Source organism: Lactuca saligna, chromosome 2, assembly GCF_052625555.1.
Source record: "Lactuca saligna cultivar CGN05327 chromosome 2, ASM5262555v1, whole genome shotgun sequence".
In the NCBI taxonomy this organism is placed as follows: domain Eukaryota; kingdom Viridiplantae; phylum Streptophyta; class Magnoliopsida; order Asterales; family Asteraceae; genus Lactuca; species Lactuca saligna.
In genome coordinates, this window is record NC_136418.1 from 125,802,303 (window position 1) to 125,830,241 (window position 27,939).

Below are 27,939 nucleotides of genomic sequence, written 5' to 3' on the forward strand. Positions count from 1 at the left end.
AGGGCAAGAACGAGAATCTCAAATATAGAAGGTTAGTTATTGTTTTTCTTTTGATTTATGCATTGTTTTTGTTGGAACAACACTTTCTACCGATATTCACCTAAATACCATATTATGTAATCAATATCATAATATAACAATATTTTCTCAAGAAATTATGAAGGGCCATCTTTTTTAAAAAAATATGAATTTTATGAAGATCACTAATAATTTCTCAAATAAAGTTGTTTAAAAAAAAAATCTTCTAATGCTTCTAAATTTTATGCTGATTTTTTTATATGGAGCATATTTGAAAATTGCTTATTTTGATGTTTTTTTATCTGGTACATTTTTGACCAACGTAGTTTAAAATTTCGAACATGACAAGAAAAAAGTGCGAATACTTATATATTTAATGGTGTTATTTTTGTGGTTTCATGTGTACATTCCAAATTCTAAATTTCTTAGATAGCTCTAGAAAAAATTCCATAAGTTATCTTTGTAGAAAATCATCAGTTAATTTATTTAGTCACGTGGGAGTTGCATGCTAAGGATGTGCAATACATGGTATGAAAGAATGATCTGTCGACTGTATCAATAACAAAGTTCATAGAAAAAAAGAGTCTTGTTGACAACTAAGTGATCATCAAATCAAGAAAATGAAATTCAAGCACAAAAGAAAAACCAAGAAGCAATTTTTAAGAACATAATCTTGAACTATATAGACTTGATCTTAAGGGGTTGAAGGTTATATTGAACTTGGAAATTGATTTCACAACTTAATTTCACTCAATCTTTGAATTTGGATTGAGTTCCAAACCCTAACTCGATCTAAGAGTATAGACGAAGTAGTTTTATATCTTGCAATGCTTCAATGGTGAAAACATATATTTAATTCATTAGATAACACTCTGAACATCAATCTCCTTAGATATGAAGAAATAACCATCCAGAGCTTCCTCTTTCCTTTTTTATCGTTAATCGGTTAACGAGGACAATGATAAGCTTATTCAACTAGTTTAAGAGTTTTGATAACTAAAATCCCATCCTAAGTTTATTCTTTCAACTAAGTTGCTAGTTGACCTATATACTTGGTTAACACTTCATATGTTATAAACTAACCCCGTATCCATATAATTCTTGTCATTTTAGTCCGTATATTAAGTTAATACTAATTAACATAGGGTTGGCTAATTGTTAGTAAAACAAAAACTGAGTGATGTAATTTGAATATGTTTATTGTATTCAAAACATTGTTTTCTTTCAGACATGTTTTTTTTTTTTTTTTTTTTTTTTTTTTTTTTTTTTTTTGGATTTCAGACTTTTGTAATCATTCCAGACATGTTCATTGAAGTATAACTACCGAGAAACAAATGCATATTATGTATTTGAAATGAAAACCATATCCGTTTAGGACAAGTTCTTTGGATTCCATACAAAGGCTCTCGTTTAATACTATTGTTTTTTCAAATTTAATCTTGTGATAGATGCAGCGAAGATGTGCAAGCTAGAAAAAACTAAATCCTACATAAGAATCTCTTATGCATCTAAATCATGTTGGTTGTTGTGGAGAGAAGCTAAAATGATATTCCCGAATGTAATGGGTACCACATTTCAGATTTCTTTTAAACAGAAGACCCTTTAACGGGTGAGTACAAATCAAATCGCGGATCTAAAATAACATATTTCTTATTCAATGGTTAATTTTTGTAAGATGCAAAAGATGGGTTATTTTGTGTAAAGTGATAAATTCTTGAATATCCTTGTTATATCCTAATTGATGGACGATTATGTCATTAACTTTTTGTTTGTTTTGTCTGTTTCCTCATTTCTACATCAAACGGATTCACTCATTTACATTCGATCCAATCGTTTCGCCCCTTCTTCCTTCACGTATTTAAGGGTGCAGACGATACGGTTTCCAGAATTTTCGTAAACTCAAGCACAAACTTCTGGCAGCGTCTTCGCCTTTTTTAATCGGTGAAAACCCTAATTCTCTTACTAATTTGTTGATCGAATCATCAGTGTCGTATTTACATTGTATTCCATTTCCGATTGAAGATCGAGATTAGAGTTTTTTAGGTTTAAATTTGCATGATGGCTTGATTTTCGACTTATCTTTTGCTATTTTTCCCCATTTCGTCATTTGCTACATGCTTAGTTAAATCCTAGCTGACGATTACTAGATTTCTGGCTGTGCGTCGGGTTCTAATAGGTTTTTATGATACTGAGCTTAATTTTCCCCGCTTCACCCGGTATTATCTCTTCTTTTTCTATCAATGGTTGCTCATTTGCCGTGGAAGTTGCTTATTACACTACCTCGGTTCGTAGATTGAGTTGTTATTTAAGAAGTACATTTTCTCTTCTTTTATTTGCGACATGAACTGTTTTTAGTGTTTTGATAGAAATATGTCCTAATTATGATTTTCTGATTCTTTGTATTCAAAATCATTGCGATTATTGTATAGTTATCTAACTCCTGCGTTTATCAACTCATTGTCTGAATTTGATCATTTATGTCGAAGTATTACACTGATAAGGCACATAGAATTAGAAACACCACTAAGATGTCTTGAAAACTTTACAAATAATGCAAAACTGTCGATCATTTCAAATTCTAAGAGGGTGTTTGAATGTGTATTTTCTGAGGATTGCCAATTGACATGAATAATCAGAATCACTAACCTGATTGATTGTAGTTAGGGTTTATTATATAGTTTAACACATATTTCAGTAAATAGTTTCAATCAACTATGTTACAGGGTATCTAATTATAGTTATCTCAACCTTAATGATCCAAAAAAATAAATCAATATATGTTTTTTCCAAACATTTCAACATGGTTGCTCTTACTTCTTATCACTACAGTCAATCTAGATGCACATCCATGAAAGAACAAAAAAGGAGTATTTTCTTGGACAATCAACATTCAATGTGTTGCATTTTTATGAGACAGAGGGAATATTTGTTTTGTACATAGTTATGTATACAAATTATGCATTACCATGGTACTTCTTAAGGTCCCTCTGATCAAATGCTTCACATATGTGCAAGACACAAAATCACAGTATGATTTGGTTGCCTATTGATGATCATTTAGATTGACTATGATTGAGGTTATTCCTCATTTTCTCTAGCTTTTGTATCACTTGCTTTCTTGATGGCATTCATACTTTTGTTACTCCTACATACAGAACCATAATTAACCACACACATGTCTATTTGACTATTTGTGTTTTCTAGATTCAAGAACTTGGTTTTTTGGAATCTTTTCCTAGTTTTCTACACTACTACTTGACATGCCATGGTGTTTCCATTATTGAATATCTTGGCAGTTTGCAGAGGATAAATGGGGTATAAAGGTAAAACTGATCCAGGAGATGTTCCAAGCTATGGTGCAATATTTATGTCAAATGCTGGAACAAAGAAAGAGTGTTTTCAACGTAAGTTGCTTGGGCTACCTTTAGCTCAGTCTAATTTTGTGTTGAATGTGAAAAAAGGAATGATTCTGTTTCTTTTTGAGTTTGAGAGGAGGCAACTTCATGGAGTGTTTCGTGCTACTTCTAATGGTGAAATCGACATTGAACCTAATGCATTCAAATCATCAGGAAAAAGCTTTCCTGCTCAGGTATGTGTTTCTATTTCATTATTTGTATGATATGATTGTATGATCTAAACAAGGCTCACAAAGTTTAAATCTTTTGTTATGTAAGCATTCAAGAATCACAAAGGCTCTAACAATTATGATTCTTTATCTCTTATTTTTACTTCCACTAGATTTTATTTATTATGCAGGTTCGTTTTGCCCCTGTGTGGAAATGCAATCCTCTTTCTGAACATGAGTTCAAAGTTGCTATTAAAGAAAATTACTTCTCATGGAAGAAGTTCAATTTTGGGTTATCAAAAGATCAGGTATCTTTTATGCTCACATATTAATGTATTCTAGAAATATCTTCATATGCTTAATTTTCAAAACTTTCAGGTATATAAACTTGTAACTCTATTCCACTCCAAAAGAATCCCTAAAAAGCCCTCAGAGGGAGATGCTAGAAGATTTGGTGATTATAGGAATACCATTAGAGATAGGGTTAGAGAAGGTGAAGTTAAAGAAATAGATGATCAGGGCTATAAGTATAATAGGATACAAGATGAATATAATGTTATAAGTAGTTTTGATCGAGGGTATTTTGGTCATAATGAAAGAGTGGAAAGAGAAGAAAGAACATTGACTGAACAACACCCACAGTATGAACCAAGAGGGACAGATTATGATGAAGATTTTGGTTTTGGGGATGTTAATGTTACTTCTTTATCTCACATTAACCAAAATAATTCCGATTTTATCCCTGTTCCTCAAGTATCATCAGAGCAATTTCAACACCCTTTTAACATTGGAAACACATATGAATCTTGTCTTCCTTATTTGACATCTGGTGATCCTTCAGTGATTACACTGCATACCCCTTACAATCCTGAAGTTCCTGATTTTTGTCACAGACCTTATTATGATCCTGAAGTCCCTGAATTTTGTCATAAACATTCCTATTTTACCCCTGGGAATCCTGTTGATATTGATAACCATCCTCCATTTTATCCAGATTTTAAAAGCGAAACAGCTTCATATCATTATCATGAGTCAGAAAAGAAAGGTTCAGATGTTGGATTTTTGAGAAGCCAAAAAAAGATGCGTAAAGTTAGTGTTTTTGATCGATTAACTAAAGCTCCAGAAGTAGTTTTTAATGAAGAAGAACATGAAAGAGATGAAAAAGATGATGAGCTGGATGCATCAGTTAACAAAGTGATGAAAATGTTGGAGAAGATTGTGAGTAGCCCAATAAAGAGAAGTGGAAAAAGACAATCGAGTTTCAAACATGATGATGATGATGATGATGATAATATAAGACCCAAAAAGATTGTAGATTATGATCTTCTTCCAAATACAAAAAAATCTATACAATTTGAAGAAGGTGATGATGAATCAGTTGTTGAAGAAACAAGAGTTGTGGATTTTAAACGTCGCAAGAAAATAAACAAAAATCTTGATGATGAATCCAAAAAATCTTGTAGCAAACGTAAGAAATTGGTTAGGCCAGTTTTTGTTGAAAAAGAGTTATCAAACACAAATACACCTTTGAAAAATGATTGCTGTTTAAGAAAAATAGTAGGTGAAAAAAGAAAAAAAACGGTTGAAAGCTCGGCGAAAGAAAATGGGAATGATGAAAAATGTGAAGTGTTGGAAGGGAAAGTTGGTGTTGATGACATGGCAGGAGGTGATTCGTTGAAAGATGAGAAGAAGTGTGGTTGGGTTGAGGGTTGATACGCATGTAAACATTTGTCATTTGAGCAGAAGAAAAAAAAAAGTTTAACACAATTTTTGGGTGTCTGATGCTGATTCCATTTTTGTATAGTTGTAAGTATTTGGTGATGATGTCTTGTTGTGGATGAGTTGGTGGTAGGTTGTGTTGTGTCTCATGTTTACATGATTATTGGTATTTGGTTTTAGTTGTGGATGAGTTAGAACTTGTTTTTAGGGACAAAGTAAAGTATGTTGAAATTTTGTTATTTTGGGTTTGGATTCACCTCAGGAAAATTCATGTTATATTTTTCTATATCATATTTTGCAAAGTGTGCTGAAAATAAAAATGCGTTTACCTCAACATAAAGTAGAAAGAATGCCGTGAAAGAAGCCTAATGTACAAGTATTGATGATAAACTAGACAAAGTATGTTTTACTTGTTTCGGGACATGAGTTTACCAAAAATGAAGTTTGTGGGGGATGCATTTATCGTCTACAACAAAATCTTGTAAATTGAGCATTGGTTTTGAGAAAACAGTAGTTCGTTAAGGACTGTCTTTACTATGCACATATCTTTGAAAATTAAAAGGACAGACCAAAGTTATTGTTAATGAAACGTTATAATCGAATTGTTAACTTCCAATTTTTTTTTTTTCATACATAGACAAAAATAAACATAAACACTATGGTTTGTTTAGTTTTATGGTTGAAATTTTTTTTTTATGAGAAATTAAATATTCCTTTACTTTTGTTCTTATATATCCTCTTATCTATGTGCAATAATGATAAATGTCTTTAAATGTTATTAATTAATAGGAATAAAAGATAAGATGAGACCATCCATTATACCCATCACTAACTAATGAAGTGGTGGGCATCGTGATGGGTGTTATATTATCACCACTATCATTAAACCTATGAGATACTCTCCACTAGCACTCTACTTCTCATCATTGTTTTTATTTTATTTTTTTAATTCAAAAATACAATAGAAATTGGGGTAAGTTTTGTTAACATGTGAAAATCTAAGGACCGAACCAGCAAATTTTGAAAATTTTGATTATCTTTTTCCTTCTAAAGCATGCACTATTACTCCTCTTTCCCTATTGGTCGTTGCCCTTCGTTGTGTGCACCACAATTGACCATGAACACGGAAAACCACAAAATGTCGGGTGGTGTGCACAAAGGTTTTCCGTGACTACCTAGACCACGATCAAGTTTGTGTCGGTATATCAGTTGACTTGATGTTTAAATCCTCTTTACGGTTTAATCATTCCTAATTTTTCCAATAAAACCATGCCATATATACTTTTTTTTTACAAATCAATATTTTAAAGTATATCACAAGTTCCATCAATACTTGAGGCTTGTGGTTTATTTTTTTTAATATATGGAATTCTTTTGATTCAGCTGGTGAAACCTTTGCGGTACAGATAAAGGGGAGGCTGACCAAGGCAACCCACATTGGTATTTTGATGGTGTTGTTGAGGAGCTTTAGCTATCGTGGAATAAGAGTCATCAAGAAACACCACCATCACCTATCCCTTTACCTTGTCACAACCATTACCAAGTGACACGTGCACTTGCATTAACAGTGGCACCAACACCGACACTAACATTGTTAGAGTTGTGGGTAGGATCAGTAGGGTTGGTCTGCAACTCGAGAACATAGCCTATTTACTAGAGATCATTGATGCCGATTCTAAGTTGCTCGACAAGCATCTTGTCATTTACATGATGAATGGCTTATCTTCTCGATTCTATTATGTTACTAACATCATACAACATCGATTCCCGCTCCCTTCTTTTCAAGAGACTTCGTCTATGCTCTTGTTGGAATAACCTCTCTCTCGTCGACTTAATCTCCATCTCAATTGACTTATGATGACAAAACCTGATGAAACCTCACACGACACAACAACCCGATATGAAATTAGTGGGTTTGGATAAGAGATTTTAACACGTTTAATTAAACGGGTTGATACGACGTGGCATTGAAATTAAATGCGTTGGGTTATGATCAAAACTTTTAACTCGAAGATGACTCAAATATGTCCTGTTTAATTATATATAACATTTTTATAATTTTTATATTTCTATAAATATATTATATATTATAGACTTGTACTCAAGAAATTAAATTAAAATGAAATTTGGAATGGGAGAAGGTAAATCCGATTAGGAGAAACGAAAAGTCTAAAAGTGCTTCAAACTTTCAAAGTGACTTATTTCACAACTCATTACCACCTATCATTTTTGCTTCCGAACTCTAACTCTTTACATTTTATATTCTAAACTTACAATGAATTTTGTCATTCCACCTCTCAACTTCAGCGTTTCACTTTTTTCTTTTCGCCTCCCCTTCTCCTACTTTCCAACTTTTTAAAAATGTTTCAAGTAGATATGACACAACATGTTTATAAGGTCTAAACCTTAATCTGAAAAAAGTAAACAGGTGACACGACATGACACACTAATTAAACGGGTTGAGTTAGGGTTAAGCCCTCTCAACTCATTTAATGTCTTTGATCCGACACGACACAACATGTTATTCAAAATATATTTTTCACAATGGCGAAACCAATAACTGTCTAATAGTAATGGTACAGAAAAATTCTGATATTTATCTATGTTGGACTTGGACCTAATAGTAGTTACGCAGTAATTTTCGTACAATACTAAAAAAACATATTTACTCTTTGTATACGAAATCAAATAGTGGCGTGGGATCCCTTGAGACACCTACTAGTTCCACCATGTTTTTTATAATTACTTTTAAAATCATCATCTTTTATTTAAAGGATAAAATCACCCTTTAATAATTGATTGCTTATTTTTGATAACCAGAAGAATCCAAATTCAATAGAGCCTTATGCTGATTTGATTTGATCTTCAAAAATATCCAAATTGCTTAGCGATTTAACTAACGTTCAAATCGTCCAAACCCCAAACAGATTCAGCCAATAAATAACAAATCATTTCGCCGCCATCAGATGAAAATTCAAATGGGTCAATCTCAATCCAACCCATTATCAGTGGGTTGAAAATCCGCTTCATGAAACGGATCAACTGAACCCGATTCAACAGAACAACTCCTTCCCCGCTCATTTCTCTGTTTATCACTTTATTCTCATTTAATTCGCCCATATTCCTTTTCTCCGGCGTACTTTCCGATTCTCCGGCAAAATCCTTCGCTTCATGGCACAGGGACGAAGCTAATTTCCGGCAGAGGTCCTCTATTAGGTTCATTCAAGGTAACTTTATTTTCAATCCGTAGAATTCCAGCGCCCAATTTCGTATGAAGCATTAATATGGTCATTTTGGTACGTTTATGCAATTGTTAGATCCTTAATTCATGTCTCCCCAATGATTAATATCTTCCTGTTTTTTTTCATGATACGAACACCAGGAATTGCTTCACAGGTTATAGCTGTTGTGTAATCTTTGTTATTCTGAGCATTTTGATCAAATGTTAGCTGATTTGCGCTTAAATTCTCTCATTCTTAATCAGTAAATAAGATATAACTCGCAAAATCATCATTGCACAAAAGAATGCTACACAAATTATTGCAAAAGAAGGAAAATTAGGTTAATGTCATAGAATTATATAATGCACTCCTCCTTGGTGCATCTCTTTTCGAAGTAACAATTTAAGCAAAATAATCAAATTCTGTAACGTCAAAATTAAAGCTTGGATGTTCTTCTTGTGATTTTGACACATGATGAACTCTTTAAGGAAAAAAAAGTGCCATTCATCCCCCCTTCATTTCTCTGTTTACCTCACTTTTTATTTTATTTTCCTATAATTTCATATGTAGTATGGTAATATTGTTATGTTCATCCATATCCTTCAACTAATTTCAGACAAATGACAAAAATACCCCCACGAATCGCCCAAATCCGTCTCGTGAGCTCACACCCGCAAGTCTACGCGCCATGCGATGACTCATACGCGTTGGTAGACGCGCTACTAGCCGACCGCAAAAAATTAATAAACCACCGCCCAACAATTTGCATGGAAATCGGTTGCGGTAGTGGCTACATCATCACAAGCCTTGCCCTTATCCTTAAATCCGAATCAAACTCCCACTCCCCTCATTTTTTCGCAACCGACGTCAACCCCCACGCCACAAACGTGACACGCGAAACCCTCGAAGCACACGGGGTCCACGCAGAGATCCTGACAACCAACATCACCTCCGGGCTCGAGAAACGCCTGGCGGGGATGGTGGATGTCATGGTGGTTAACCCGCCGTACGTGCCGACGCCCGAGGAGGAGGTGGGCGGCGGAGGGTTGTCGGCGGCGTGGGCAGGGGGTGAAAATGGAAGAAGTGTGATTGATAGGATTTTGCTGGTGGCGGATAATTTGTTGTCGGATAGAGGGTGGTTGTATATGTTGTTTCTTGCGGCGAATGATCCGTTGCAGATTTGTCTTGAAATGAGGGATAAAGGTTATGGTGCGAAGATTGTGGTTCAAAGGTCAACGGAGGAAGAGACTCTTCATGTGATTAAGTTTTGGCGAGAGTTTGATGGTCAGTTGGAGGGAAATGAAGCGGGGTCCACGCCGAAATCGGCTCCGCAAAGGGGGTGGGATTTTATATTTTCGCAGATTTCGCGATTTCGGGAGACAAAGTAGTGGAAAGTGATATAGTGAAATTTGTTTTCGGGAGACAAAGTAGTGGAAAGTGATATAGTGAAATTTGCTTGTTTCAATGGAACAATTTGATGTTTGAATTGAATAGTTGGATGAATTTTTTGATTAAATGAAGCATTTTTGAGTTGCTATCGAGTTATAAAAGACACTATATGCTTAATATTTGAAGAGTTTTTGTGTTTGCTTCTAGCATCTCAGTTTAATTATGGTTTGTTTGTTATTATATAATAAGATTGTAGTGTGTGGAGTAAATTAATAATAATCTTGTCATTCTTTATACGAAAAATAGAGTTCTTTTTGCTCTCGTGGTCCAATGGAGACAAGAAACATAATCGAATCGCATATCTAAAAAGAATGAATGTTATTATATGTTTGTAAACAAAACTTCAAAATTTGTCTTTGTGTTTGCTCTCGTTGAAGAGTTTTTGTGTTTGCTTCTAGCATTTCAGTTTAATTATGGTTTGTTTGTTATTATATAATAAGATTGTAGTGTGTGGAGTAAATTAATAATAATCTTGTCATTCTTTATACGAAAAATAGAGTTCTTTTTGCTCTTGTGGTCCAATGGAGACAAGAAACATAATCGAATCGCATATCTAAAAAGAATGAATGTTATTATATGTTTGTAAACAAAACTTCAAAATTTGTCTTTGTGTTTGCTCTCGTTGAAGAGTTTTTGTGTTTGCTTCTAGCATTTCAGTTTAATTATGGTTTGTTTGTTATTATATAATAACATTGTAGAGTGTGGAGTAAATTAATAATAATCTTGTCATTCTTTATACGAAAAATAGAGTTCTTTTTGCTCTGGTGGTCCAATGGAGACAAGAAACATAATCGAATCACATATCTAAAAAGAATGAATGTTATTATATGTTTGTAAACAAAACTTCAAAATTTGTCTTTGTGGTTTGCAAAGAGTTTTTAATAGCGATGGAAGATCTAAAATCAATAATTTTTGTTGGTTTTGGTCCTTGAAAATTTGAAAGGATTATTTTGCCCTTATTATTTATTTTTCACATTTTATTTATTTGTTTTAATTGTTTTATTATTAAAAAGAAAGCAAAAGAAAAGAAAAAAAGAAAGCAAGTCCACCCCACCCGATTTCTCTCTCTCTCTCTCTCTCTCTCTCATCAAGTCGTCTTCCTCAACCCTGATTCACTTCCTTCCAATTTGTCCGATCAATTTCATAGTCTCATTTTGAAGGTTAGTTTCATCTTTAACTCGAAACAAGAACTGAAATTCGCTACCATTATATCAAATATTTTCTTCTGAAGTTTCAAATTTCTTCATCTGGGTCAATTGAAAAGCAACTGCAACTCAAAAAAACAAAACCCACCCTCCCCTGTTTCAATCTTAAATTTACAATATCCATGGCAGTCAAGCCCAAACTATGTTGGAATTCTTCTTTGGATTCGACGTCTGCTGGATTCGACGAGATGTGGTGGTGGAGACGATATGATTGGGGGTGCGTGAACTGCCCGGGTCGATGGCGATAAGAACATGACTCTCTAAAAAAAACTTTACAATTTTACAGTTTTAACACTAACCTTCAATGAGAACCAGGACCCATCTTAGACGATCCCGATACCCTACGATCAGAAGCTGATTCGGACACCGATAACCATCTATTAACGACCGATTTCTTCTGTATTGACCCTATCAGACTTTGGCAAGGGCTAGGGTTACGACTTGGGCTCTAAATCAGAACTAGAATCACCAATTTGGTCTTAATCGATCTCAGAGAAGAAACTCAAGGGGAAGAAGCATAAGGTGAACAAATTGAAAATTCTTCACTGAGTGAAGTATTTGTGATGTTGTGTCTCTGATTTGTGGAAGATGCAGCAAGATGGGTTGAAGATGAAGGGTGGGGAAGACGATATGAATAGAAAAGGTCATGTGTGTATATATATATATATATATATATATATATATGTGTGTGTGTGTGTGTGTGAGAGAGAGAGATCAGGTGGGGTGGACCCGTCCTATTTTTCTTTTCTTTTGCTTTCTTTTTAATAATAAAACAATTAAAACAAATAAAGAAAATGTTAAAAATAAATAATAAGGGCAAAATAACCCTTTTAACTTTTCAAGGATTAAAATCAAAGAAATTTTTTGATTTTGGACCTTCAATGCAAGTTGAAAACTTTTTGGATCCCATTCAAAGTTTTTTGCAAACCACAAGGATCAATTTTACAGTTTTGTCTATGTTTGCACAATAACTTATTTGAGAAAAATGTATTTTTATTTGTTCTAATTCTAAATGACCTGTGCTTTTGGTTAAATTTAAATAATCAGGTCGATTTTATAAAAGAAAGTCTCTAGAATTTTCATGTTTTTTCGGTTTAAGCCTAAAAAAATATTTTCCCAGTTAAAAATACAATTTTTTTTCTCATTTGTTTTTTATATCATCCGATTTGCAGGTTAACTTATGATAAACAAGTAAAATAGAAAATTTGGGAAAGGTTGTATGTCTATTTGCAAAAAAAATTGGTTTAAACAAGAAAATCCTCAAATTTAACAGTCTTTTATATGTATCTACAATTTTCCCGCATGATCGATGTTCAAAAAAAAACTTGGCGTGGGCATCAAAAAATGATATATTTTTATTACTTATTTATTTGATTTTAGAAGTAAAAAAGAAATAATATGTTTTTTTTTCTCATGTCAATAAAAAAATACATAAATAATAGGTAATAGTAGAGGGGCACAATTTTGAAGTTTTTAACCATAATAGTGTCAATGGAAAAAAATATTTACCATATTAGTGTTGTTTCAAAAATATTTATCAAAATAGTATGATCTTAATTTTAATACTAATGTTATTGTTTTTTTTTTTTTTTAAAAAAAACACTTTTTTGTCCCTCGAACATTGGAACTCGATTACGGGAATGATCAGGAAAAAAAATCGTAAACCCAACTAGGGCTCCACCTTCAGTTCTGTCATAGCATCGTCCACCATCGCCGACCACCTGCACCTCCTCCATCGTCGCCGGCTGTCTGCGTCTCCTCCCTCTTCGCCGGCAACCTGCAAGGTATGCAAAATTATCGATTTTGTTTCTGATTCTTAAGTTTTCTATTTGTTTATGGATTCTAATTGTTAAGTTTATGATTGCTTTTTGCTTCTCTAATCTTATTTGTCTCGATTTTTCTTCTAGTTAGGATGAATTATTGCTTTGATCAATTTATGTTTTGATTATTTTGCTTTTTTGAATGGAATTGATTGTAATAATGTTATTTTGCTTTTGTGAATGGAATTGATTGTAATAATGTTACAACTTATTTTTCTGGAACCCTCCTCTATCGTCACAACTTGTTTTTTTTTCTTTGATGGAATTGATTGCAATAATGTTATTATATTTCTTTTTTCTTGTTATCACAAATTCATATGATCATTTTTTGATCAAATTTTACTTGTTTTTATTTGTTTGTAGATGAATTCTATTATAGACATGATTGACAGTGAGAATTTTTCTATAATTTCTCAAGCTGTTGTTGTGACTAATGTGATGAATATAGACAATATTGTTAAGTTAAATGAAATATTGGAAGATGGAATTGGAGATGAAGATGATGATGAAGCATCTTTTTACAATAATGTTGAATTACCTTCGGCTTTTACTAATATGGAAGGAACAAATTTGACTATTGATGAAAATTGGATTATGACACAATCAACGAGTAAGAATGATTTTACCCGAGAGTTGGGAAAAGATTCTTTCAAGGATAAAGAGGAACTTGTTATAGCAATCAAGATCCATAACATTAGGACACATAGACAATTTGAGGTCATTAAGTCACGCCCAACTATTTGGAGTCTAAGATGCAAGTTGTACTTAAAATCTGGTTGCAGATGGAAGCTTCATGCAAGTAAACGTAAACATATTGGTTATTTTGAAATCACAACGTATACCGGTCCGCACACTTGTTTACACTCTAAGCTTTCTCTAGACCATCCGAACCTAGATGCAAGCTTAATTGCTATGGAAACTAGACACCTTATAAAAGAGCAACCTTCTATTAGTATTTCGACTTTGATAGCTGAAATAGTTGAAAAGTTGGGCTATACTCCTTCATATAAGAAGGTTTGGGTTGGAAAGAAAAAAGCAATTGAACATGTGTTTGGAAACTGGGAAGAATCTTATGTTGCTTTACCAAAATATATAGGCGCACTCCAAAAGTTCAATCCAGAAACTATAGTTGAATGGTGTGTTTCAAGATCGAACGATATGGATGAAGTTGAATTTAGGCGTGTTTTTTGGGCCATTGCTCCCTCTATCAAAGGGTTTCACTATTGTCGACCAGTGATTAGCATTGATGGTACACACTTGTATGGTAAATACAAGGGTAATATGCTAATTGCAATGGGAGTTGATGGCAATAATCAAATTTTGCCACTTGCATTTGCTATTGTAGAAAATGAATCTTATGATACTTGGGATTGGTTCCTTTATCATGTCAAGAATCATGTGGTGAAAGACCGTGAAGGCATATGTCTAATATCTGATCGTCATGGTGGAATTATTAAGGCTGTCAATGAGCATGGATCTCCATGGTTAGAGTCACATGGTTTTCATAGGTATTGTTATATTTCTTTAACTATTCTTTTAGGACATTTCAATAACTTGCTTCATTAACTTACATTTTTTTTTAATTTCAAAGGTATTGTTTACGACATTTCATCAACAACTTTTATGACAAGTTTCGTAATTCATAATTGAAAGCTTTACCTTATCGTGCCGGGAGTCAGAATCAAATTCGAAAGTTCAACTCCATTATGGAAGGAATTGGGAAGTTTAATCCACGTGCTCAAGAAAGGTTGGAGAGTCATCCACTTAATAGATGGACACTTGCACATGATGGTAGAAGGAGATATGGGTTGCTCACAATAAATCCTCCCAAAGCAAGAAGGAGGTATTGTGATTGAGAACGTGAGCAAGGTGAGGCACGTTTAATGGAAGACTACTTTGTTGACAACCCAACATATGATCAAGCAACCTTTCGGCGTAGATTTCGTATGCAAAGACCACTATTTCTCAGTATAGTGATAGATGTTACAACCAATGACCTATATTTTCAACAAAGGCGTGATGCCACAGGTAGACAAGGTCTTTCACCATTGCAGAAATGTACGGAAACTATGCGGGTCTTGGCATATGGGACATCAGCAGATGCACAAGATAAATATATAAGAATGAGTGAAACTGTAACAAGGGATGCTGTAATAAAGTTCGTAGAAGGTGTCCTTGCATGTTTCGGTGAAAAGTATCTTAGAAGGCTAAATGAAGTTGATTTGGCAAGACTACTTCATGTGGGGGAGGAACGTGGGTTTCCATTGATTGTATGCATTGGACATGGAAAAATTGTTCCACTACTTGGGCTAGAAGCCGTTGCATCGTATGACTTATGGATATGGCATGCATTCTTTGGAACACCAGGTACGTGCAATGACATTAACGTCCTCCATCGGTCTCCTATTTTTAATGATGTCTTAGCAGGCCGGGCACCAAATGTGAGTTATGTCGTGAATGGTCGGGAAAATAATATGGCATATTATCTCACTGATGGAATATATCCCTCATGGGCTGCTTTTGTCAAGTCAATAACTTCGAAAACACAAGTTGTTTGCTGAACATCAAGAGGCTGCTAGAAAAGATGTTAAACGAGCATTTGGAGTTCTACAAGCTCGTTTTGCATTTCTTCGACACCTATGTCTTTTGTGGGACAAGGATATGATGGGAAAAATTATGATTGCATGTATTATCATTCATAATATGATTGTAGAGGATGAACGTTGCACATACCTTCACTATTATGATCCATCAGAATTTCTAAATGACAGGCCTACAAACCGGAAATGAAGAACCTATATTGAAGATGACGATCAAAATTTAGAATATTCCACTCAACGAATTGCAGACCTATCCAATTATATGACCAATAGGGCACAACTTCGCAATAGACAAATTCATAACATTCTGAAAAACAATTTGATTGAGCATATATGGCAAAAATTTGGAATTTATGGATAATTATGTAGTTTGCATCTTTTGTATCTGTAATATTGTATTTCATGTTTTGATTGTAACTTTGTTTATCAATTTTATTAAGTTTGTTTTATAAATATAAAATATATATTTTTTAGTTTTATATTTAAAATAAATAATCTATTAATAGAACTAAATTAAATATTTTTTTTTAATTTTTCTAATAAATATTAATAGAATAAAAAATAATGTTAAAATTTATTATTTATATAATAAAAAAGTTGTTTGAGTTGGTTTGCTAATGGGTCAAAGAAGTTGGATTTAGTTGGGTTGGGTATGTGGAAGAGAGAGAAACTATTTAAATAATGGATAGTTTGGTTGATTTTAGTTGTGAATGAGAGTAGTCTTACCTAGGGATAAACATCGGAACCGGGTACCCGCTTTTGAAACCGGAACCGCCTTTGAACTGCCGGTTTTGGAACTGGAACCACCTTAAGCGGTTCCGGTTCCGGTTCCTAAAGTTATGGAATCGCCTTAAGCGGTTCTGGTTCCGGTTCTCGTTTTTTCGGAACCGCTACCTGTTGGGTACCCGCCGGAACCGGTTATATATATATATATATATATATATATATATATATATATATATATATATATATATATATATATATATATATATATATATATATAATGTCATATAAACATGTGTGTTACTTAGACCTGTTTAGAATATATTGGTCCGAAGTTGTCCGCATTTGGTCCGAATTGACTTGATCTGGATCGAACTAAATTGCGGTTTTATCAACAAAAGTTAACAAAATTAATGTAACCGAGTTAACCGCTCCCGGAACCGGAACCGCCGGTTCCGGTTCTAAACATTTAAGAACTGCCTAAAGCGGTTCCGGTTTCGGTTCTAACTTCTTTGGAACCGCCGGTTCCGGTTCTCGCCAAATGAGGCGGGTACCCGCCTATGCTCATCGCTAGTCTTACCCTCCTAAATCATTTCCCCCCCCAAAAAAAGGATCCTTATTTTACCCACAAACGGTGTCGTTTTTCTAGGTTCTACACCCAAGTAGATACCTATTACCCTTATATTCCCTAAACCTATATATATATATATATATATATATATATATATATATATATAGGGTTAGGTTATTTTGTTTTTACTAACTATTGTATGCCAGAATGCACAGATCTGGACCATCGGATGGAATATAATCAAAGGTTATGATTTAAGGGTCTATGATAGTAGAATATGATAGCATGTACCATATAATCACATAAATTTCAGAATAAGGACATTTTAGTCAATTAACCTATATTAAAAAAGGAAAATTTTGGATTTTTAAGGATGATTAATTCCTTTATTTTTTAAAAATTTGAATATTTTAAATTAATTCAAATTTAAAAATCCGATTTTATTCTGTCAGAATGCTAGATAGCCAACTATAAACTAGTAAATATATTTTTCGATGTTATTCTGTCAGAATGATAGAATGTCAAACATAAACTAGTAAATACATTCTGAAAGAATACACAAATCAATTCTTAAACTAAATAATATAACAAATAATTACATTGTATGATTGTGATTCATTGAATAATAACAACATTCTGAAAAAAAAAAAAAAACATCAAAATCTAACAAAAACATTAATCTATTCTAAAAGAATATTGTTTTTAAGCAACACTTTATACATTGTAGCATAACACATTATGGTATAATACACTCTTATTCTATATGTTTTCTTCCTTCTCCACATCAATGTTAGCCTCTTTAAAACCGGAATCCACAAAGAAAAGATAATTAAGTTTCAAAAATTAAACAATTTAATGCATTCTAATAGAATCCAACAATAAAAATTCTTATAGAATAAACTATTCTTGCATAATGGTTTTGAATATTTTTTACCTTCTTCATTCTGAAAGAATAGTAGCCTATTGAAACTAAAACCCTCTTTATTCTAAAAGAATATTACTCTCATTCTGAAAGAATTAGTTTTAAATAACTCAATTCATACAGAAAATGTAACCATTAACAATATAAATTTGCAACAACAATTTCATTATGAAACCAAAAAAACCAAACATCATAATTTTAGAGGAACGTCATGTCAAGTAAACAATTTAACCAATTATAAGTATGAATTATTTTATTATTTAACAAATTTAATAATACACTTACAAGTAAGAAAATTGTTATAGTATAAATTGTATATATGACAATCAATTTTTTGTTATAGATTCCAGGAGCTTAGCAAACCACCATATAATACATAGCATATATTCTTTGATAAATAACCTTCAAAACTACAAAAGCAATCATAATTCATTAAAATATACTACCTTTTAATGGGTTAGAGCAAATCATTATATGCAATGAATCGACGATCGCAATATACACACTAACAAAAATTCAATCAGATGCCGATTAAATTCAATTACAAAGACCCGATTAAATTTTAAAATCAATTACAAAAAGCCATATACAAAAAGGAATTGATGATACCATGATATATAGGATTTCGGCCGACACAGCCTCCTAGTTTACAAGGCGACGTCTTCCATTGGATTTGCTGATTTCTAGCGTGTTGTTGATTGAGTCGCCGGTGGCCTAGGGTTTTAGATGGCATACATGATTCAATAAGGATATGGCGGAAGAAGCAGGCCACAGATGTTAGTCTCTTGATGATGGAGGTGTCTGTATCTTTGGAATGGTTAGGGTTAAACGAAGAAGTTAACATAAATATAGGTTCAATCTAGAAATTCGAATTAGAATTAGGCGATGAGGAAATAATAAGTCAGTGGCGGTGGCTATAAGGACGGAGGATGGTGTCGTCAGTGGCTACGTCTGATGGTATTGATGGAGACGAAATCACAGATTTGGTAGATGAGGGTGTACGTGCGTATGTGGAGAAAACGGTGGTTATGAGGACTTTCGTGATTTAGGGTTTGATTCTTGATTGATCGATTGTAGAAGAAGAAGCAAAATCGGTGGATTAGAAAGGATGGTGAGTTCTATTTAGGGCTAATGTTCTAAATTTATATTCGCAAGAATCAGGAATATTAATTATCTACCATAATTAATTATGAAAAGATTACAATAATACCCTTAAATGATTTATTTAATGATTTATTTTTTTTCTAAATTTCTATTGGTGCATTCATGCACACAATAGTTGCTAGAAACATTTGAACCTAGCTCTCTCTCTCTCTCTCTATATATATATATATATATATATATATACACACACACACACACACATACATACTAGCCGTTTGTCCGCGCAAAGTGGCAGCGGCGAATAGTTTATTTCAAGTAATTAGTTTCATTCGGAAACATGTTATATTTCTAAGAACACTTTCACTATTATCGATTAGTTTCACAAAAATAAAAGTGCAATGCAAAAACCAAAAAATATTGTGGTGGTGGATTCCACGGAGGAAAAGGAGATGGAAATTTGAATTAGTCTCCAGTCAACTATATTTTATGTAAAAAATTAGAGAACTCCAATTTGAATGAGCTTTTAAATTTCAAACGATTTGTCGAAAAGAAGTGTTTTAGATTTCGAATGCACCAGATACCAGAGAAAATATATTTTATGAGTACAAGTTGGGTCAAAATTGATGAAAAATACTAATTCAATCCCTAAAAATAAGAAAATACTAATTTAAATGTGTTTTTAATACTTGTATCCCTAACATTATCATTTGTAAGATATATCTTATAATATTATTATATTAATAGTTGGTTGTACTTTAAACTTAAAGACTTGAACGTCTTAAAAAACTATTATTATTATATTGATTCTATTTATAGAAATAGTAAGATTTCTTTTATAAGATAATATATATATATATATATATATATATATATATATATATATATATATATATATATATATATATATATATAGGGGAGGGTTCAATTGAGAAAAAAAAAGGTTGAGAATGCGGGAATCATTCTCAGCCAATCATTTATTTTTGCCGCAAAAACCTCCAACGTACTAGCGGAAATGGGAAAAGAATGCACATGTGTTTTCCAACAAAACATATTTTCTTAAACTATGCGAATCATTATCTTAATATATACAAAAACATAGTTTTTTTCATTTTTTTTATTTTTTAGAAGCTATTTTTATCAAAAAATGATTTTAAATATACCAAAATTCATGATTTTTTATTCTCTACAAATAGACATCCATATTGATATAATTTTAAGATAAAATAAAAAATTTATTTTTTTTATATTTTCAGCTATCGTTATTTATAAGTGAATAAAAATGCATCAGGTTTTATTACAGCACATTCGTTATTCACTTATGAATAAAAAGTATGATCTTTTTTTTATTTTTTTTTATTTTTATTTTTTTATTTTACAATTTAAGTATCATTCATATATGAATATAACGTATAATAAACATAGTATATTCAAATTTTAATATGGACGATGCATTCACTTGTGAATATTAACATAATATATTCACTTGTAAATATTAGATGATATATTCACTTTATGGGTATTAAGTGATATTTTTATATGTGAATATTATATAGTATTAAATGGTATATCACATGTGAATATTATATAGTATATTCACTTGTGAATATTAGATGATATATTCACTTATAAATATTATACAATATATTCATATATGAATATTACAAGGTATAATCACTTGTGAATATATTCACTTATAAATATTTGAAGGTATATTGACAAATATATATAATTTTTATATGTTATTCACATATGAATAACATACAGACTTGCATATTTGTTTTGTGTTTTTAATAATCATATACTGATTCAACATTCAAGTGACAAAACGTATTCATATGTGAATATAACGTGATAATTTAGTATACGCATTTCATCAAATAGTTGGAGTGCATAGAAGTTAACTATTTTAAAAATGTTAAAAACATCAAGTTATCAATTCCAAATCATCATATACTTCCGATTTCGACTTCAGATGCGACATCCTATGTATGATCGATTTCTCATTTTGATTTTGGTTTTCGAAAATCCGATTGGAAACCTGTGAGTGCCGATTCTGAGTCCTTCAATGTCGACTGTGACTGCGAGTCAAGAACTTCAATTCCAATTTCATGAACAACAAAAAAATTCTGGTTTAGTTGAAGAAATCTGGATGATTATTGAAAGTTGGAGGAAAATTTTTGATTATGAACGAACTGTTATCGAAATCTCTGTAGTTATGTATTTGAGATTGAAGGTTATTAACATATTTACAAGTTTGTCACCGTGTTTTTTTATGCTTATATTAAATGAGTGGCTGAGAATGATTCCCTATTCTCAACTTTTTTTATTTTCTCAATTGAACCTACCTCTCTCTCTCTCTCTCTATATATATATATATATATATATATATATATATATATATATATATATATATATATATATATATATATATATAAAATAGTTTTCAAGAATCAAAAGAAATATTACACCCCAACACCTATTTATAAAAATCAAAAACAATTTGGTATATTCCACCAACCCACCAACCCTCATTCGGTGATCCGGAAACAATAAAAAAACAAGACTAATGAGAGAAGTTGCACACCCACCCAAAACACTTTCTTTCTTTTGTGTTTTATATTGGCATTAGCAGAGAGGAGAGAAAAGGGGAATTGGTTGGTGAATCACTGAATCTGAATCATTCACGATTCAAAAACGGCGATGGCATCGAGATTATGGGCATCAAAAGCTGCTTCATACCTCAAGATCTCCACATTCAACAGAGGTTTCGCTTCTGGTAATCAATCACCCCACCTTCGTCACCTTTACCTTTTTATATTCCCCTGTTTCCAATTCCTTCGTTTGATCTGATGTTATATCGATTTCGATTCCTCTATTCGATTATCATTCTCTAGAAACGATGTTTAAATTGGATCATACAAGGTGATATAGATAATAGATTATAGATCCTCTCTAGCTATTCAATTTGTCGGTTTTACATTTGGGCATTTGAAAATCATAAATTAAATCCGGAAATTCGATGATGTTCATTTCGATTTTGAACTTTGTTTTCAGTTGTGAAGGATTTGAAGTACGCCGAGTCTCATGAATGGGTGAAGGTGGAGGGTAAATCTTGCACCATCGGTATCACGGACCATGCCCAGGATCACTTAGGAGACGTGGTGTATGTTGAGTTGCCGGAGGTTGGCGCCGCCGTGACTCAGGGCGGCAGTTTTGGTGCTGTTGAGAGTGTCAAAGCCACTAGTGATATCAACTCCCCTGTTTCCGGCAAGGTTGTTGAAGTAAATGAACAACTCACTGGTGAACCCGGTTTGGTAAGTCATCTAATGTTGCAACAATCAACTTAAGATCGAATGGGATTATGATAAAAGATTGTTTTCATTTTCAGGTGAATGGAAGTCCGTATGAGAATGGATGGATTATAAAAGTGGAGATAAGCGACACGAATGAAGTGAACTCTTTAATGGACTCTGAACAGTATTCAAAGTTCTGTGAAGAAGAAGATAAGCACTAAAGTTGTTTTACATCGACTTGTATTTGCATGTTTTTCGTGGTTTGCATTTGGGTTTTTTGGCAATTGTTTGAAATTTTTGAATTTTGAAAGGGGTTTTGCTTACAAGTATGTCAAATGCATCCATCAAACGTTTTTGAGATTCGACAATGTTATGAAATGATACATTTATTCTTGTAATGCAAAAAATGGCACAAATGTTGCTAAACTCTAAGTAATAATTCAATAGCATAGTTTAGTGTATGAACTATGAACTAAACCAACATTATTGGATATACAATTATTTAACACGTCATAGTTATCTTTGGATTAACTTTACTACATACTTGAAAAATGAAAAGACATCCATTTTTGCAAATAAATGTTAGACTAAATTTATCATGTGAATAAACTTTACCTCAATTTTGCAAATAATAGTTGCCCATGATTTATATACTTTATATACAGGTTTATCATTTTATTTTTTCAATAGAAACCATAAATGTATAATAATTATTCTAATTTTTTAACTAGACAGCAAACGTTTGTTTTTTCAAAATGTTTTGGTTTTTTATTTCCATTTTTTTTTAAAGTTTTCGTTATAATTTTTATTTTTTGCACATCCCTAAAAACCACTTACTTCGTATTTACTTCAATCACAAGAAATGATATGGTGATATGAAATACCTTTTGGATTTTTTTTTCAAAAAGGTTTTGATTTCAATTTATGAGGTATGTCAAATGCTTTGTGATTGAAGAAAATATGAAGATGATGGTTAACAAGGGTGTGCAAAAAAACCAAAACTATATCAAAAACCGAAAAAAAAAACAAAAAAAAACAATTTGTTTTGAAAATGAAACAGTTTGATTTTTGGTTTTAGAAAATTGATTTTTTGGTTCTGTTTGATTTTTTATATATAAAAACTAAAATAGTAAAATACCAAAAACTATGTCATTTTATGTATATCTTTGATGGATTAACTGTCTTAGAAGTTAAAAAAAATGATTATGAATTTACGATTTATTAAAGATCAAAATAATAAACATGTGTTAGTTACGCATTTTTATTATATCTAAGAAAATTAGGCGTTTTTGTTAACATTTAGCAACATTATTGAGGGATAAAGCAACTGAAATAGGAAAAACAAAACGAGAAACTAAAACCAAAAAAACTCATGGCTTGATATTTCCATGATGAAAAACCAAATATTTTTATTCGGTTTTGATTTTAGTAAAAAATAAAACCATTCTCGCTATAACTATTAACAAACTATGTAATATTTTTCAAAAATTACTTTGTATTCAGAAAAAAAAAATCTACACATAATATTAAAAAATAATAATAATATGAATGACTAAAATTTCCCTTTTAATAACTCTCTAAAATTAAGTTATTAACTTAAGTAGTCAATAGTCATCTTCCTATTTTCTTACTCTTCATGTGAAGACACAAGTTCTTTAAACCCTTGATAAACCTCACCAGGACCGAATTGCGACCCATTTTCTTTCAACACGGAAATTCGTTTGGTGATCAAATCCGAGCAAAGAATCGACGCATGTCTTCATCTCTCTTATCTCCTCCTTCGCTGTTCATCCATCCGGTATCTTGTTCGCTCCATGTATGTTATTTCTTCTTTCTGTCTTATTCTTACTGTACTCATACGTGCCCGCAGTTATAATCCACCTCCTGATGCAGCAATTTACTCAATAATATCGTTTAATTTTACATCAATTCGGATTCTTTTTCTGTAAATGGATTATCGCATTCTAATTGTGGAATCGGGATTTGGCGTATAATTTTAGGTTTCCTGAGGTTTTTGACTTGTGTTTTTATTTTTATTTTTTCAAATAAATATTGAAGCAAGGGTCTGGAAAACAAAGCTTTTGTGGAGTATTATGGAGAAGGAAGCAGGTTTTAACAAAGAGAATGGTAGTGGTTAAAGCAGGAGCAAAACGAGTTTCTTTCGATAAAAAATGCAGAGAAGGTTTAGTTGCTGGTATAGATAAACTCGCTGATGCTGTTTCTGTCACTTTAGGACCAAAAGGTATATCACACCTCCATCTTACATCAATAGTTATCATAAATCCATAATCTTACTTATGGTGATTGATCTATACAGGCCGAAATGTTGTTCTTTCTGAATCTGGAACACTCAAAGTTATCAACGATGGTGTCACCATTGCTAAAGCCATAGAGCTTCCTGATTCAATTGAAAACGCAGGAGCAGTGCTTATCCAAGAGGTATTTCTGCTAATCAGACATTAACTAGTAATTATTCAGTAATAATATTCAATTTTTTTTGGTAGGTTGCAACTAAAACAAATGATTTAGCTGGAGATGGAACCACCACTGCAATTGTTCTTGCAAGAGAAATGATCAAATCTGGATTATTGGCTGTAGCTTTTGGAGCAAATCCCATTTCTTTAAAGAAAGGAATGGAGAAGACTGTAAAAGAATTGATCAAAGTTTTGAAAAAGAAATCGATTCCAGTCAGCAAAAGAGATGATATCAAAGGTAAATTTCTTTTCTTTTTAGTGTTTTCTTCCATGAGATTCTCTAAACTCTAAAGATTCTTTTCTTCCTGTTCACAGCCATAGCTTCCATTTCTGCTGGAAATGATGAATTTATTGGAAACTTAATCGCTGAAGCCATTGATAAAATCGGTCATGATGGAATAATCTCCATTGAATCTTCTTCATCAAGTGAAACTTCAGTGATTGTTGAAGAAGGAATGAAGGTATCAAGTGAAACACATCTTGTGATAATTGATTCATACATTCTTTTTATCTTTTTCATTTTCATATTTTAATGTCTATTCAGGAATACTTTCCCTACAGATCGACAAAGGATACATGTCTCCTCATTTTGTCACAAATCAGAACAATTTATCTGTGGAATTTGAAAATGCTAAAGTCCTGATAACAGATCAAAAGATATCATCTGTGAAAGAAATTGTCCCATTGCTAGAAAAGTGTACACAATTAAGTGTCCCTTTGCTCATTTTTGCTGAAGATATCTCAATCTCAGTTCTTGAAACCCTAATTGTTAACAAAAATCAAGGTTTACTTAGGGTTGCTGTTGTTAAATGTCCTGGTGTTGGGGAAAGAAAGAAAGCTTTACTTCAAGATATTGCCCTCATGACAGGTAATTCTTTTAACAATTTAAATATTTCGTATATTACATTTTAAAGACTTGTTTTTATTATTTATATGCCACCTTTCTGCTGACATTTATCATGTTAAAATAGGAGCTGATTTTTTATCTGGAGATTTGGGTTTATCTCTAGAATATGCAACCTCTGATCAGCTTGGAATTGCACAAAAAGTAACTATAACAAGTAATTACACAACTATTGTAGCTGATTCATCCATGAAAGCTGAAATCAAAGCAAGAATTTCACAAATAAAGAAAGATCTTTCAGAAACAGATAGTTCTTATCTCTCTAAAAAGCTCAGTGAACGAATTGCAAAACTCTCTGGTGGTGTTGCCATTATCAAGGTCAGTTTATTTATTTATTACATTTGTGAGAAAGTGATTATATAATTAAATAATTTATATAGAATGAAGTGAAAGAATTTTGGTTATAGGTAGGGGCCCACACTGAGATGGAATTAGAAGATCGAAAGCTAAGAATTGAGGATGCAAAAAACGCCACGTATGCAGCCATGGATGAGGGTATTGTGCCTGGTGGTGGGGCCACTTATATTCATCTTCTTGAGGAAATTCCCTCCATTAAAAAGTTAATGGAAGATCTAGATGAAGAAAGTGGTGTCAACATCATAGCATCTGTATGTTTCTGTTTCCTGTGTTCTTTCTGCATTAAGTCAAATAGTCAAAAAGATAACCGATATAGCTTACTAGACTAAGTTACTTACTAATCATTTATTACAGGGACCAAAACTGTTAACTAATGCAAATTAATAAACTACAGGGACTGAAACTGTAGTTATTGAAATTAAATACTGCAGGGGCCAGAACTGAAATTAATACAAATTCAAATTTCAGGGACTAAAACTAAAACTATCTTAAATTAATAACTACAGGGTTCAAAACTGTAACTCATGCAAATTATAAAATACAGGGGCTGAAACTGTAGTTATTAAAATTAAATACTACAGGGGCCAAAACCGTAAGTAGTACAAATTCAAAACTACAGGGACTAAAACTATAACCATCTTAAATTAATAACTACAGGGATCAAAACTGTGAATTAATGCAAATTATACACTACAGGTACTGAAAGTGTAACTATTGATATTAAAAACTAAAGGGGCCAAAACTGTAATTAATACAAATTCAAAACTACAGGGACTAAAACTATAACTATCTTAAATTAATAAATACATGGATCAAAATTGTAAGTCTGTAACTATTGCAAATTATAAAGTTCAGGTACCGAAACTGTAATTATTGAAATTAAAAACTAGAGGGGGCAAATCTATAGTTATTGAAACTAAAAGCTACATGGAGTCAGAAACCAAAACTGTAATTAATACATGTTAAAAATTATATATAAAAACTACAGGGACTAAACATGTAATTATTCCATTAATCCAGGGGCTGTTTTTGTAAATTTCATTATTAGCATATATCCACACCGGCAATTGTATTGGTATATTAGTATAATATAGTAATAGTAATATATGAGGAAGGGTAAAATGGTGATTTACACATGCATGATGGATTTACAGGCGTTGCAAGCTCCTGCAAAACTGATAGCAGCAAATGCAGGGGTAGATGGTGATGTGGTGGTTGAGAAGATGAAGAGACTCGAATGGGAATTTGGGTATAATGCAATGACAGATACATATGAAGATCTTGTTGTAGCAGGAGTCATTGACCCTTGTAGAGTTTCAAGGTGTGCCCTTCAAAATGCAGTTTCAATTGCTGCTATCATTCTCACTACGCAAGCCGTTTTAGTCGAGAAAATAAAAGAGAAAAAACCACCCGTACCTCTTCTTCCTGGAATCCATCCTTGAATCATAAATATGAGAGGATTGAGTTTGTGGAACTCTGTTTGACTTTTTTGGTCAAAATCTTAAAAAGGTCAATGGTAGAGTTTCTTATATGTAGACCCGCCCGGAAGGTCAAAACCGGTTCGGGCAGGGGGTGTGTAAGTTGAGGGCAGGAGATGGAATGGGCATTGATGGCGATTTTGTTGGTTGAATTGGAGTTGTAATGATATTTAGAATACAAGGGAATTAGTGGAAAGAATCTTTTATTTTGTTTTTGTTAAACATGAATTAACTCATGGTGCTTGATTCAAAATAGATGAAAACACATCAATGTTTGTTTTAATATCACAATTAATTTTTAATTATTTATATACAAATTATTTGTTTGGTTATATGTAGTATTTAATAATATACATTTTAAAGTTATTGTAAGAATTCTTTTAGATAAATTTGTAAAAAGCTAGTAAATTGAAAGGGAATTTATGAAATTCTAAAAAGGTTTTTTAAAGAAAAGAACTAATAATATATAATATACATGAATTCCTTAGATAATATTGCAAATTGTAAAATGTCAAC

At 32.3% G+C, this 27,939-nt stretch overlaps 4 protein-coding genes and 2 pseudogenes across 8 annotated transcripts; all 6 read left to right on the forward strand.

Moving 5' to 3' along the window:
- The first annotated feature begins 1,797 nt into the window (after positions 1 to 1,797).
- Positions 1,798 to 5,588, forward strand: LOC145031522 (DCD (Development and Cell Death) domain protein). Of its 3 annotated transcripts, none has more exons than XM_078980092.1 (4): positions 1,798 to 1,959; positions 3,223 to 3,607; positions 3,775 to 3,891; positions 3,962 to 5,588. In XM_078980092.1, exons 2-4 carry the CDS (start codon positions 3,329 to 3,331, stop codon positions 5,294 to 5,296), a joined length of 1,731 nt encoding a protein of 576 aa, XP_078836218.1. In that variant the 5' UTR covers positions 1,798 to 1,959; positions 3,223 to 3,328; the 3' UTR covers positions 5,297 to 5,588. The 3 variants fall into 3 exon arrangements, with proteins under 3 accessions (XP_078836218.1, XP_078836217.1, XP_078836219.1); XM_078980091.1 differs by having other exon boundaries at positions 3,315 to 3,607; XM_078980093.1 differs by having other exon boundaries at positions 3,322 to 3,607.
- Positions 5,589 to 8,127: 2,539 nt separating this feature from the next.
- Positions 8,128 to 10,056, forward strand: LOC145029056 (uncharacterized; annotated as a pseudogene). Its single transcript, XR_013676343.1, has 2 exons — positions 8,128 to 8,529; positions 9,140 to 10,056. The product of XR_013676343.1 is annotated as an uncharacterized LOC145029056 (transcript).
- Positions 10,057 to 11,765: 1,709 nt separating this feature from the next.
- Positions 11,766 to 14,853, forward strand: LOC145030059 (uncharacterized). Its single transcript, XM_078978491.1, has 3 exons — positions 11,766 to 11,825; positions 13,361 to 14,495; positions 14,651 to 14,853. The coding sequence occupies exons 1-3, from the start codon at positions 11,766 to 11,768 to the stop codon at positions 14,851 to 14,853; spliced, it is 1,398 nt and encodes a 465-aa protein (XP_078834617.1).
- Positions 14,854 to 14,880: 27 nt separating this feature from the next.
- LOC145030060 (uncharacterized) lies at positions 14,881 to 15,787 on the forward strand (annotated as a pseudogene).
- A 5,693-nt stretch (positions 15,788 to 21,480) lies between these two features.
- On the forward strand, positions 21,481 to 22,539 carry LOC145031523 (Single hybrid motif superfamily protein). The gene is made up of 3 exons (XM_078980094.1): positions 21,481 to 21,693; positions 21,972 to 22,231; positions 22,306 to 22,539. Exons 1-3 carry the CDS (start codon positions 21,618 to 21,620, stop codon positions 22,429 to 22,431), a joined length of 462 nt encoding a protein of 153 aa, XP_078836220.1. The 5' UTR covers positions 21,481 to 21,617; the 3' UTR covers positions 22,432 to 22,539.
- A 1,287-nt stretch (positions 22,540 to 23,826) lies between these two features.
- On the forward strand, positions 23,827 to 27,706 carry LOC145031524 (chaperonin 60 subunit alpha 2, chloroplastic-like). 2 transcript variants are annotated; one of them, XM_078980096.1, is made up of 9 exons: positions 23,827 to 24,008; positions 24,269 to 24,452; positions 24,528 to 24,649; positions 24,715 to 24,922; positions 25,000 to 25,145; positions 25,246 to 25,552; positions 25,656 to 25,906; positions 25,996 to 26,196; positions 27,100 to 27,706. In XM_078980096.1, the coding sequence occupies exons 1-9, from the start codon at positions 23,964 to 23,966 to the stop codon at positions 27,385 to 27,387; spliced, it is 1,752 nt and encodes a 583-aa protein (XP_078836222.1). In that variant the 5' UTR covers positions 23,827 to 23,963; the 3' UTR covers positions 27,388 to 27,706. The 2 variants fall into 2 exon arrangements, with proteins under 2 accessions (XP_078836222.1, XP_078836221.1); XM_078980095.1 differs by having other exon boundaries at positions 23,828 to 24,026.
- Positions 27,707 to 27,939: the final 233 nt, after the last annotated feature.